The 13,190-nt window shown below is 37.9% G+C and overlaps 2 protein-coding genes across 2 annotated transcripts; both read left to right on the top strand.

The window, feature by feature from the left end:
- The first annotated feature begins 1,771 nt into the window (after positions 1 to 1,771).
- On the top strand, positions 1,772 to 4,135 carry srxn1 (sulfiredoxin 1 homolog (S. cerevisiae)). The gene is given in 4 exon segments (XM_034877851.1): positions 1,772 to 1,897; positions 1,899 to 2,046; positions 3,711 to 3,896; positions 3,898 to 4,135. Coding segments are annotated over 4 exon segments (441 nt in total). The 5' UTR covers positions 1,772 to 1,814; the 3' UTR covers positions 3,922 to 4,135.
- A 7,028-nt stretch (positions 4,136 to 11,163) lies between these two features.
- Positions 11,164 to 12,742, top strand: tcf15 (transcription factor 15). The gene is made up of 2 exons (XM_034877681.1): positions 11,164 to 11,888; positions 12,453 to 12,742. The coding sequence occupies exons 1-2, from the start codon at positions 11,412 to 11,414 to the stop codon at positions 12,513 to 12,515; spliced, it is 540 nt and encodes a 179-aa protein (XP_034733572.1). The 5' UTR covers positions 11,164 to 11,411; the 3' UTR covers positions 12,516 to 12,742.
- Positions 12,743 to 13,190: the final 448 nt, after the last annotated feature.

Genomic DNA, 13,190 nt, shown 5'->3' on the forward strand with positions numbered 1-13,190 from the left:
AAACAGTTTGGCCATAAACTAAAAAGTAATTATATAAAAAAAGGAAACAGTTTGTATTTAGTACTACATGTACATGCCATGAAATACTACAACAGCTAACTCCAAACAAAAGGAATAGATTGTTTTCTATGTTATCACCTTCACAAAAAGTGAAAGCCCAGTTTGTGACAAAAGAAAGGGATTCCACAGTAATACCTCTTTACATTGGGTTACAATAAGATCAGGACAGAGAAAAAGACATTACAAATATAGCGAGTTCTATTATTATTTTGACACAAAACAGCATTGCGGCTTGTGAGATCCCAAACCATAAAGGGGAGCAAAGCCATTGTCAACAACAGATAAAGGTCAAGTCTTTTCCAGTACTGTACTATTAACTTTAAATGTAATTTGGGACTTTGCATCACTGATTACAGGAGATAAATAACACATAGTTGCTCTAAGTAAAGTTTGAGTTAACTACTATTATTGTGGGAAATAAAAGACATGAAGGAAAAAATAAAAATGGCAATGAAAACAATGTAAATGGGGTTCCTCGTAGTGATGAACCTACAGAATATTACTATATTAATGAGCAGCGGCTCCCCTAATAATACATTTTATTTAAGGGAGCCTTTCAAAATAGCCAAGGTTGCCTTACAATGAGGTAAACAACTTCACGTGGATTTGTAGTGAGTTTCAGATAATTATTTAGGTGCCCAACCCTCGAAATAACTTTTAAATTCCACTTTTAAATTGCACCATAGAGCAAAAAGACAGTTAGCAACTAGCTGGTGGAGCATTTAGCAGCTAAAGAGAGAGATATTTCATCCAAGAGTTGGTAAAAGAGCTATAAAAAACTCACATTCTTCACGTGGACAAAAGCAAGATTCCGAATTAATGATAATGTTGCTTCCGTAACTTCTGAATGTGCAAACAAGTTCACCATAATACCTCAAAGCTTGTTTCTGCTGTCCCCAAGTGGCAAAAAAACAGACTTCTGCTAATGTTAGCTAACCGCACTTATTTGAGTAACGTTGGCTGGGCTAGCTAGCTAGCTAGCTAAAAATAAGTGATAGGTATTATCATACTATCTCTTGTTTTGACAATAAAGGGCTGTCCAACAACATTTATGCTAATTGCGAACGTAACAAACTACTTTAGATATAACAAGCAATTTGGCCCTTAGTTTGGCAAATGCAATCTAGTAATAACTATCAACTGACCAGAGAGGGCGTTGTAACCATGGTCGGGACTAACATTTTTGAGTGACAGCGCGGAGTACTAATGAAAACTTTGTGTTAAAGTTACTAGGCGTTACGTTATCAAGTGCTGCATTCACGTGCTTCTTGGATGCTCCCCCAACCCAGTTGAGAAGTCGTTCTTCAGACTTTGGTGCGTCCATGGCCTTGTCATAGACAAATGTGGGGCAAAATATAGACGGACAACAAAGATGTGTTTTTTTGTATTGCTCAGAGCGTTTGAATAACGCATTATAACTGTTTCCAGTATTTATATACTATGTGTAGTTTGAAGCTTTATATTGATGATTTATTCCCAGACTTGTTTCTGGACCAATACATTTCCTAAAACAACAAACTAAAATTGTAATATATAACGAATTTAAGCCCATTCACTTGGGCAACAACTAACGGTTAATACTGTATTACAAATGGAATGTGGACTAAATATGATTGTGATATACGTGACGATTCCGAGTTGTTGTTTCGAGTTGGTTAGAAATGATTCCGATTATTCCGACGCCACATAAAGGCAACAAACGTATCATCCAAGAAGCGACACTAAATAGGCCGCAGTCTACTGTCTGTAGATAAATGTTTCGGTTATGGCACAGCACTAAAACAACACGAGTGAAACTATCGGTTTTAACCTGTAGAAACCTGTCGGTAATGTCCACTCTGTGGCGCGGCGGACGTTAAAAACAACAGCTCGATTCACTCGGACAGCCTCGACGAGGTCCATAATGTCCCGATGCGGGTCATCATCAGACCGATTCCTCCGGTGCTGGATGAGCTGAAAGTTCAAGGATTGATGAAAACAATAAAGGTAACAACGTGTTGTGTGCACTTTAAGGTGACATTAAGATCCAATAAAATGCCTGGCCTGCAACACTGCTGGGGATTAACTCCCCATTGTAAAATCATATTTATACAGCTTCTTGGGAATATTTGTGCTAGTTGAATTTAATCTCATTCCTCTTCTATTAACGCCCCCCCCCCCCAACATTTATGGCAATTTAGATATTTTATATTGACACTCATAAGATGATTTTACATTCAAGGTTTTCAAACACATTTTATAGCCTTCTTAACTGATCTGATCCATAAATGCAAAAACTTATGTTAACACCACTTGCAATAGCTAATTTCCACATATGTATATGTATATATATATATATATATATATATATATATATATATATATATATAAATATATATAATAGAGAGAGAGAGAGAGAGAGAGAGAGAGAGAGAGAGATCGTAAAAAACCTTTTTCAAACATATTTTTTATTTAAGTTATTGTTATAACTTATTATTGCTTATAATAAAATTATAGTATAGTTTGTTGCTGTTTTATCTTGTATTAACACTCTAAGCTGCTGAACTAAATTAATAAAGTACTCTATCTAGCTATTTTTAGGGTTGATTCCAAAGTTTTTAGACTCAATTTGACAGCTTGCAATCAAAATGAATAAATGAATGAATGAATGAAATACAATTATTTATGAATACATTATATTTTGTATTTTCCACCATAATTAAATACAAAGCACCAGGCTGTAATGTGAGGAAATAAAATGTACAGAAAATATATATGAACATTAAAATGATTAAAGATTTTGTAATGTTTGGTTGGTTGGTAGTTTGGGGTTCAGTCTTGACCCTGGATGTATTTATATACATTCAACTTCCCAATATTATTCAAAGTACTTCAAATTTGCTCCACCACTACTAACAAGAACTTTGTTATAATAATCTAATAATCAACCAGACCCTGAAAAGGACCATTCTGTATAATGAGTACTTTTACTTTTGAAGCTTAAAGTACAATTTTTTTCATAATAATTCTGTATTTTTTCTGTATCTGAGTACTACCTCAACCATTGCCTATAATGTTCTTCCAATATTCCTACAGGAGCATGTCTGTAGAAACATTTAGCTTACTTATACTGTAGTTTCCCTCTTCATCATTACAGCATAGTGTATCATATAATTTTGTAAAATCACAATCAGAATCAGCTTTATTTGCCAGGTATGATGACACATACGAGGAATTTTACTTTGGAATATTGTTGCTCACACATACAAAACAACCAAACAATATATACACACTAATATATACACACTAATATAAACATACTCTAAACAGAAACAATATAGAGGTATGGCTGCAATGAAGAGTGCAATAAAAAGGATTTAAATGTGGAGCATAGCGCCAAAGATACTGGGATAAATAGTATTATGTTATTATATTACGATATGAACAGCATGAACATTAGAAACATCTCTGGATTAGGGAATGAGAATGATGACTAAATAACAAATAATAAGTGAGATATGAGAATGATGAAGGAATACTAAATAAGGGGAATAATAAGTGGAACCAGTAAACAGGTGCTGTTTGTATCATGGCTTTTCTTTGCAATACTTGCATAATATCTGCTGCACACTTGTGGTATGAATTAATGATCAGTTTGTCCTTCCTTCTAGGAGACGGCAGACATCCGTGTTGTTCCTCCCATCGATGTGCTCTGGATCAAAGGCAGAGAGGGGGGGGATTACTTCTACTCTTTTGGAGGCTGTCACAGGTTCGCCGCGTACCAGAGGTGGAACATGTCGACCCTCCCGGCCAAGCTCATCAGATCAAACGTCTCAGACCTCGGCACTTACCTGGGAAGCTTCGACGCCTGATCTGCGGTGATGCCGGAGCAGCACTTTTCAGAGACTTGGCTCACACACACAGCCGCCGTTTTTCTGTTGCAGCTGGGGACTGCACAGCAAAGAGTATACCAGCAGGGGGAAATGTAACTCTTTAGTCAAACACATGACGTTTGTCATTTGAAACCACAGAAATGTCATTTAAAGGGTGCATATTTATGTGTAAAGTTGTGTTTTTTGTTAAACATTATTATCAAGTCTGTCGTTTAAAACTTCTTGCACGTGAAAACTCATTTAAATAATATAAGTTATTTTCTTGTACATTGCAGCGCCCTCTTGCCCTTTCTTTTTGTTCAGCAAATGTAGAATGTTGATTATTAGTAGGGGGCTAAGTGACACTACATAGCAAAGATGGTTAGAAATGGAGTGTGTTCTAGAACTACTCTGTCTGTAAAGTGTCTTGAGATAACGCTTGTTATGAATTGATACTATGAATAAAATTGAAATTGAAATGTTTAGGATCTTTTCACGGCGGATGTTTTGACCTGTCATAGTAGGAAAATCATTAATCACGTCTGTTACATTCTAGTAGGGCTGTGCAATATACCGATATAATATCGTGATATGAGACTAGATATTGTCTTAGTTTTTGAATATCGTGATATGACATAAGCGGTGTCTTTTCCTGGTTTTAAAGGCTGCATTACAGTAAAGTGATGTACTTTTCTGAACTTACCAGACTGTTCTAGCTGTTTTATTATTTGCCTTTACCCACATTATGTCTACATTACTGTTGTCTATTTATCTAAAATCTAAAAGTGTTTAGATATTTTGTCAGAGCACCAATAGTCAACCTTAGAATATCGCCGCAAAATCGATATTGAGGTATTCGGTCCCAGTACACTGTGGCAGTGAGCCAGCATGTGCAATACCTGAAAGGACCCTGAAACTGAAGCAGCTTAATGGAATTCAGCCATCATTATATTCTTACTTAGACATGCTTTTCCTGCAGTGACATGTCAAAATGTGTTCTATGTAAAAAAAGCTTTATTGAATCCACCAGTGGTTTTCCATCAAGTGCACCTTTTGAGCTCATTCTACTGAGCCCTGGGAAAAGATTTAAATGTTGTCACACATTCAAGTTATTTAAGTCTGAAATTACATCAAAATGTGCCTGTAGTCAGTCTTTTTTGTGGCACTAGTGGTAATTTAAAAAAAAAAAAAAAAAAATGGTGCTTTGTGTCTACACCCGAATGTGAGGAGGAAATGTTCGTTATATTAATGACTAAAACAAGCCTGATAATTAAGTAGGACCAAATGTAAAAACTTTATAAAATCTTATGCCCAGTCAACTTTGATTGTGATGCTTCAGACAGCACATGTGAGTAATAGAGAGGAGCCTATAGAGCAGATGGTTTGCAGGTGTTAGAAGAACATCGGGCTGACGTCTTGTGTCAAAATGCAAGATGTTGACGAGTTTTGCCGAGTCTGCGTCTTCCTCCCGTCATCAGTCTTTCTGGATCCCTCATGTCATATTCCAGTCTCGCTGCTGTCGTCCAGGTCAGTTCACATAAGAACCCTATCTAAACCTTTAAGTACTATCAGATTAAATCACTGTACAATTTATTGTAAAAAGAAGCTGATTGATGGCTTACTCTTCATAGCCCCTGATGCTTTAAGACTACACATGTTCCACTTACAGTAAATAACATAGGTTGCAGCCTTTTGCCTTCCTTAAACATGTAAAACAATGATGACAATGGTTTGTTCTGCTGTGATTAATAATCTTAAAGTACATGTTTGTTGTTGGTATCAAACTTGAGACAGGGCCCGGGATTATTAAATCAAGTTAGTTCCCTTGCCCCCCTGTTTTGGAGGAAGGAACTGTCGGTTTGCAGACTAATGTAAGAAAAATACACATGACGGGGCATTGCATAGAGACGAGGCCTTTTCCGACGTCAGAGCCTTCACAATGCGAGCTCCGAGCTGCTTGATGGTCTCCCTTTGTGGCCATCGAGGAAATGAAGGGAGACCCGAGGGCAGCTTTTACCGACCGGCCCTAAAGGACCCTAAATTTCTCCTCTGAATCGTCGCGTGTGAGAAGAGTTCCTGTGGCTCGCTCACTGTCTGGAAGTAACCATATCCTCAAAGGGTTTTTTTGACACGCAATGAAAAAATATAGTGCACCTGTTGCTCCGTGGAGCAGTTTCCATGGGTGGTTCTGGACGCTTTGTCTTTGAGGATTTAAACAGATCAAGGGGGGTAGGGGGTTTAAGAAGAGGAAGTGTTTGGGGCCATTTTTTTTATTACAAATGATTTGTGGCAATTCTCATATTGTTGTACTGCACAGTGATGACTTAAGGTGACTACTTAGTAGGTTTTTACATGAGATTTGGTGATGCTCAGTATAGTTTCTCTCAACCAGCACCACTACAAAAGATTCCTTTTAATTGCTGTAACCAAGAACAAAATGGCTAATTAGGAAAGAATATAAAAAAATGCGGATTATTATTGAAAATGATTTTTTTTTTATGTGCAAAAAGTTCAGTAGTCATACTCATTCCAAAATGTTTTGCCCTTTTGAGTGGTATTTTGAGGGACCCTTGAGGGGCTCTAAGCACTGGAGTATTTTGTGCATGATGTGGACTACATATTATACGTAGATTTTTTAAATTATAAGGGCTTACAGTCAATTTTGGAGATTTGGATCGCTCATTCATGTCTAAGCACTCACTACACTGTTTGCATCGACATTGACATTGTTTTTACTCTTGGCGTCCCACCAAATTGTTTTACTGTCTTTGCTGAATGGTCTTGTGTACCATATAGTGTCGTATACACTTTAAAAAAATAAATTGGTCTATTAGTTTTGACTGTAGCCAGGTGGAAAATAAAAGGCCAGTTAATCTGCCAGTTGTTTCAAATCTCTTTAAAATATGTCTCTTTTTCCCCATGTCTTCTAATCACTGCCTGGTCTATAAAACGATCCAGTGGCAGAATAAAAACTACCTTACAAGAATTTGACTCAGGCTGTCCTGTAGAGGCATTTAAAATACACATTTAAAATCTGATCTCTGGTTAGCCAGCTCACCCATTTGTTCCGCTTGGGGAGGCACGACAACCAAATCCTCTTGAAAGAGCGTGTGGTGTCTGAGCCGATGAGGACTTCTCACAGCTTCCTATCCGGAATTCCCTCAGACTACCGCGAGCTGCTGCAGGCATGTAATTTGGATCAGATTTGCAATGCTGTATCCGCCCTCTGACCCCCACACTGTTCTCTGTGCAGTGGTTAAGAAGTATTCCGATAAATAAAAATACTAACCCTACACTGTAAACACTAAAAGTTGCTACTTAAGTAAAAGTATGTACTACAATGTAATGTACTCAAAGGATTTAAAGTACTCAATGCAGAAAAATGCCCCAACTGTCAAACTATTATATATTATATCATAACATTATTATTTCTCATGCGTTAAAAAGAAACCAGGATTGTACTGTTGTGTGTTTCTTTGAGGTGGAGCTCATTTTTTACTGTTTAATAACTAATGATTAATATCATTATGGACTAAATCTGTTGATTATTTCTTGATGAATAGATTGACAGTTTAAATTGGTAAACATTCTTTAAATAGTGAGAAAGGCCACCACAGATACTAATAGCCCAAAGTGACAACCTCACAATTTTTGTTTTGTCCAACCAACAGTCTGAACATCAAAATTATTAAAAAATACATTTAAACAACTACAAGAAAATCCTCAAAAACTAAATGTTGTAACCATGAAACAGTAATCAAAATAGTTTCCTCTACGTATTCTGTTTTTCAATTAACAATTTTAGCTGTGATGTGTTATGTGTGCAAAAAAATACTTTGTAAAGTAACTAAAGTTCTCAAATATTTGTAGTGGAGTAAATGTACCTCTGAAATGGAGTAGGGTTAAAGTGTATGAGGTATGAAACTGCATGAGAAGAACATTAAGAACACAATTAAAGTACAAGTAACTCAAATGTGTACTGGAGTACAGTACTTGACTAAAAGTACTTAGCTACTTTCCACCACCGTGCTCTGTAACACATTGTGCCTTAACCTTTGTCTTTATTTAGCTTTGTGAAAGTGTACATGAAGTATAATAGCAACAGGTTGTTTTTCACACAAGCTTCAACCTTGCCCAGCCAATCAGAATGCAGATATTCTCTGGACAGGGCTCCACAATAGGAGGACCAGAAGACTCATTAGAAGGCATTGTCTGTTATTGCTGCACTGTTATCATGCACGTCACATCAGCCTTGTCCTCTAACAGCACTCTGTCAACTTCAGCTGTAGGTGTAAGCAAAGCCCCAAATCCCTGCTGTGACATCACACATCTGAGTCCACATGCAACAGTACAGCAAGACAAGGGAGGTGGGTGATGGGTGTCTACTTCCAATGTCCATCAACAAGGTCCAGCACCTTAAGAAACACAGATCTGCTGCTAACGGATGCCTGATAATCAAACCATGAAACCACAGTACAGATTACATACTACAAATGCTTTGCTGAACAAGCATGAGGGACAATATGTGATCCTTGGCTTTACCTCAACACAACCTTACTTCTAACCCCAGCCATTTTTTCTCTGCAACACCTGAACCCATCCTAAGAGTCAGGGGGGACAGACCTCCCAAATCCTGTCCCAAAGCCTCAGACCAGTAGTGACTTAGTCCTGGTTGTCAATACTCTCAGCCTGTCTGTCGCTTTCTGTTGCCTCAAGCCCATTTGTTACTATTGAGGATATAGGTAGTTAAAACAGGGTCCTGACTTTGTAATTTCCATTTAATCAAAGTCTATGTAATTTCCTAAACAGCTGGGAACTGTAGTTTCTGACAAACTGGAGTAAATAGTGTATTTGTTGGCGACTATTTGCATGTCACACAGTGCAAGGGTGTGGCTCACTGATGTGTTTTTAATAGTTTTTGGACTACAATGGAGCTTGGTGTAATATATGCACAGGCAATACTAGCTAACTACTTAGTAGGAACCATTTGTTGTTGGTTTTCAGCTTTCATTGAGACCAAAGAGGATTTGGTCAGACAAGACTAACCAATCGACCATCCGACGAGGTCAGCCCCACTTGGATGCGGTACTACATCTCATGACAACCCCATCAAATACTTGTGGAGACATTTCTCTCAAAAGGTAGCGCATCACCAAAGTTATATAGATTAATCCCCTGGGGAAGAGGAATTTCCGGGCCAAATTTGGCAAAAAATGAAATAGTTGTTGAGATATTTCACTGAAAGCCAAACATGTGACACTAGAGGAAATATGAGCAACACACACACACACACAGACACACAAAGAGAGAGATATACAATAAATTCATACTGTAAATGTAATAAACCATGCAGCAGACTTGCAGCATAATTAGTTTGCTGATAGTTGAGGGGATTTGTTGACCTTTTAATGTGTTATTATTGCATGATATCAGATATCACAACATATTAAAATCAGTTTGTGTATCTTTCACAGCTCGTAATGGTTTTTTTAATTAACTTGTATGCAGTAAAATCTCTGGAGACACTTCCTTATTTTTGCTAATTGAAATCTTCACACAGCCTTTGCTACAGCCGATTCCTGTTTGGTTGGCGTCCTTTGGAAGACCTCCGAGTTCTTTCAGCAGACAGTTTAGGGGTCTGATGTCTGACTGTTGATGCAGCTGAGGCACAGTGAATGTGGCTGGAGAAGACTGGAAGGACTACATTGTCCATTTGTCACTGTTTTGTTTTGTTTTAACTCAGGGCAGCGAGCAAATCCATCCTTGCCATTCCAGGATCATCTGCTCAGTGTTTATTTACTCACACTTAACTTTCTCCTGCTGCCTGAGCGGAGGTCTTGTCTATATAACAGATTTTTTACTTCAGCTAATCCACACCTGTTTGTTGATGTGGTACGAGGTCAAATATTAAGCTCTATCTATTCGTCTTGAAAAAGATATACAAATTAAAGAACTTCTCACATTTGACTTAACAATTTCCATTGGGAGTTTGAGCAAGACAAAGAGAATTTACGTACAGATTTCCTAACACGGGCACAATTATATGTAGGCTGATGTAGATGTTGAGCAAGCTGAAGTCTCATAGATGTATTCAGTTGATTTTGGTCTTGTGGTTTACCAGCCGACTGAAACAAACCTCAGTGGGTGGCAGCACCATAAACATGTCAGACTAACACAGGATGGTAAACTATTAAATAACTGAAAAGCACACAGTGGTCCCTAAATGCCATTTAAAGCCTCTATAGCCTTTAACAGTTGAATTTTACAACTTTATAGTCATGCTCTCGACCCAGAAACATTACATTTATACAAAACATATCCTATACATAACATACAGTACATTTACATTACATTTACTCATGTACTGTGCTTAAGTACAATTTTCACATACTTTCTTTGACTACTCTCACTTATTTAATTATTTTTAATCCAATACTTGTATTATTATTATTTAGCTGATTAATAATGTACTGTACATCCAAAATTATTGAATCAGTTTAAAAAAAAATGCATTTTTAAACTAACCAGCACTACACTACATAAACTATCAAAACATTTGATCCACTTTGACCAGCAGGCATTATGATTCTACTTATTGAATAATATTTCACTCTTCTGTCTGCTTGCTCTTGGGGGAATTACCGGAAATGTTAGATCTTTTTAAATTATAATGTAGTCTAGACCTACTCTATCTGTAATGTGTCTTGAGATAACTCTTGTTATGGTTTATAGTAGTATTGAATTGGATTTTGCATATACTTTTACTTTTTTGCATACATTTTTGCTACATAACACTTATGTAGTTCTTGTGTAATTGAGTATTTGAACTGTTTTGCATGGCTGCCTTTACTTATGAAAAGGATCCAAATACTTCTTCCACCACAAAGTATAGGTACAACTTACTCCAATACTGTTTATCTGGAAGGATAATGTAGTACTAGTGACTAATGTGTACTACTAAAATGTAGTGGGAATGTGATATTGTGCCTTGCAATACTGCTAAATCACACAGTGCCAATGTGTCTAAGTGATACATGTATAACTTACTTTATCTTTTTCTAGTTTAGACCTATTACTAAAATATTCAAGTTCTGGTGCATTTGTTAAGTGTATATTTGTGATGCGTTATAATTTGTGAGTCTATTCACTGGAGAGGTTACTGTAACACTGTTATGCGTGTGTGTGTGTGTGTGTGTGTGTGTGTGTGTGTGTGTGTGTGTGTGTGTGTGTGTGTGTGTGTGTTGTGCGTGCTTGCAGCTCCTCCCATCCAGCTATAAGAGCCCAGTTGAGCAGGTAGTCCTGGTCCATCTCTATAATAGGCCAGTCCAAACTGACTTGTAAAAAGTCGGTCAGCTTTCTTTAAAAAAAAGTCTTTTTTCCACAGATGGTTACATGCAGTGTGTAGTGTGCGACCTATTGAGATGTAGGATTGGTCCCTGCGTTTGTTGTCGGTCTTAACTACCAGAGGATTTGTGGCCGGGACCCCTAATACTTGTGAAGATGACTTTCACCATGCTGCGGCCCGTGGCGACACACTTGATCTATTCCGACTTCACCATCACGTCCGAGGATGATGAAAACCGCAGCGAAAGCGACGGCAGCTCGGAGCAAAGTTACTGTGGCTCCACCAAAAAACGCAGAAGGATTTCGCACCGACTGGAAGGGGAGACCGCGGTGGTGGTGAAACAGAGGAGCGCAGCTAACGCCAGGGAGAGAGGCAGGACCCAGAGTGTCAACACCGCATTCACGGCTCTCCGGACTCTCATACCCACCGAGCCAGTGGATAGAAAGCTCTCCAAGATTGAAACTCTCCGACTGGCATCCAGCTACATTTCCCATCTGGCCAACGTGCTTCTTCTCGGAGACGGCGGCGCTGATGGACAGCCCTGCCTCGGCGCGGTTCATGCGCGTGGAGAGAGCGGGGCGCAACAGCCGCGGACCATCTGCACCTTCTGTTTGAGCAACCAAAGAAAAGGGGTAAATTCTGTTGTCCTGCATATTCATAGTCAAGCCATCTTAAAAGCCAGTGCAGCTGAAATACAACTGATGTGTTCAATGTGCTAAAGACATATCAAAGTGAACACAGGCCTTTTTTTTTGTCTTGATCATGCTTTTATGAGAAACTTTCGTCTAATGCATCATCTATTTATCTTTCAACCCTTACCACTTTTGGGTAACTCCATTATTTTGTCTTGGAGTGTGTGCGTAAAAGTACTTTTACGCACGGCAAATGTCTTGGCGCTGCATTGTAAATTCCTCCCACGGTCAGACCCAGATGTTTTTTATTCAGTTTTTTGACTACTGTGAGATCCTCACACTGTGTTTCAAAACATAATGTGGTATACAACATAATGAGTATGGCCTTTCACTTTGCATTTGTACATTTATGTGACATTAAATAGTGAAGCTGAAAAATGTTTTGTTGAAAATTAACAGGTCTTATGTTTTTATTTCCCCACAGAAAAATACAATGCCTTCTGGTGTAGTTACATTATTATTGCTGTATCTTTATGTGACTGAGACGTTTCTCTTTTTTTCCAGATAAAAGATGCCAAAGACTGTTTAAAAATGCGAGGGCTGGCTCCGCTGCGAATGAGACGCTGACTGAAGACCAGTGAACGATTAGCAACCTGAAAATCCTCAAAGACTTTCTCAGGGAAGAGTTAAAGCTGGTGTTAGCACACACACTCACACAAACACACACATGCTGGATCAAATGATGGAAACGAAGAAGAGACTATTTATACTTGACTGAGAAAATTTAAGCATAAGCCTTTCACAGATGCAGTGCATTTTGTTGGAAACTTATGAGTTTTTGTCTTTTTTTCACCCCCTCGAAAGTTTAAAATAAAATATATTTTATCAAAATAAAAGCTGTTTTTTTCCTCCTGCTTCCCAGGTTTTTCCGGTGAATACAAAAAAACAGTTTCTTGAAAAAAACTCAATGTCAAAATATATTTGTGGTTGTGTTAATGACTGGGACATTGATGTAAAACTTAGCACATACATGCAGAGTAAAGTGATGAAAGTGAACAATCTTTTGATACTTTCTCTGTTTCAACCTGTTACTGCAGTTTGGAAAATTACGAACAATACCAAATTCAAAATGCTTAAATAACTAACTGTGCTTATCTTCAGCTCCTTTTGCAAATATCTATTCTCTTAATGATATACTTAGTGGTGTAAAATGTATTGTATGTCTTAATGGAAAGATGTCTTACACACACACACACACACACACAAACACACACACACACACACACACACACACACACACAC

This window comes from Etheostoma cragini, chromosome 7 (assembly GCF_013103735.1).
Source record: "Etheostoma cragini isolate CJK2018 chromosome 7, CSU_Ecrag_1.0, whole genome shotgun sequence".
Classification (NCBI taxonomy): Eukaryota; Metazoa; Chordata; class Actinopteri; order Perciformes; family Percidae; genus Etheostoma; species Etheostoma cragini.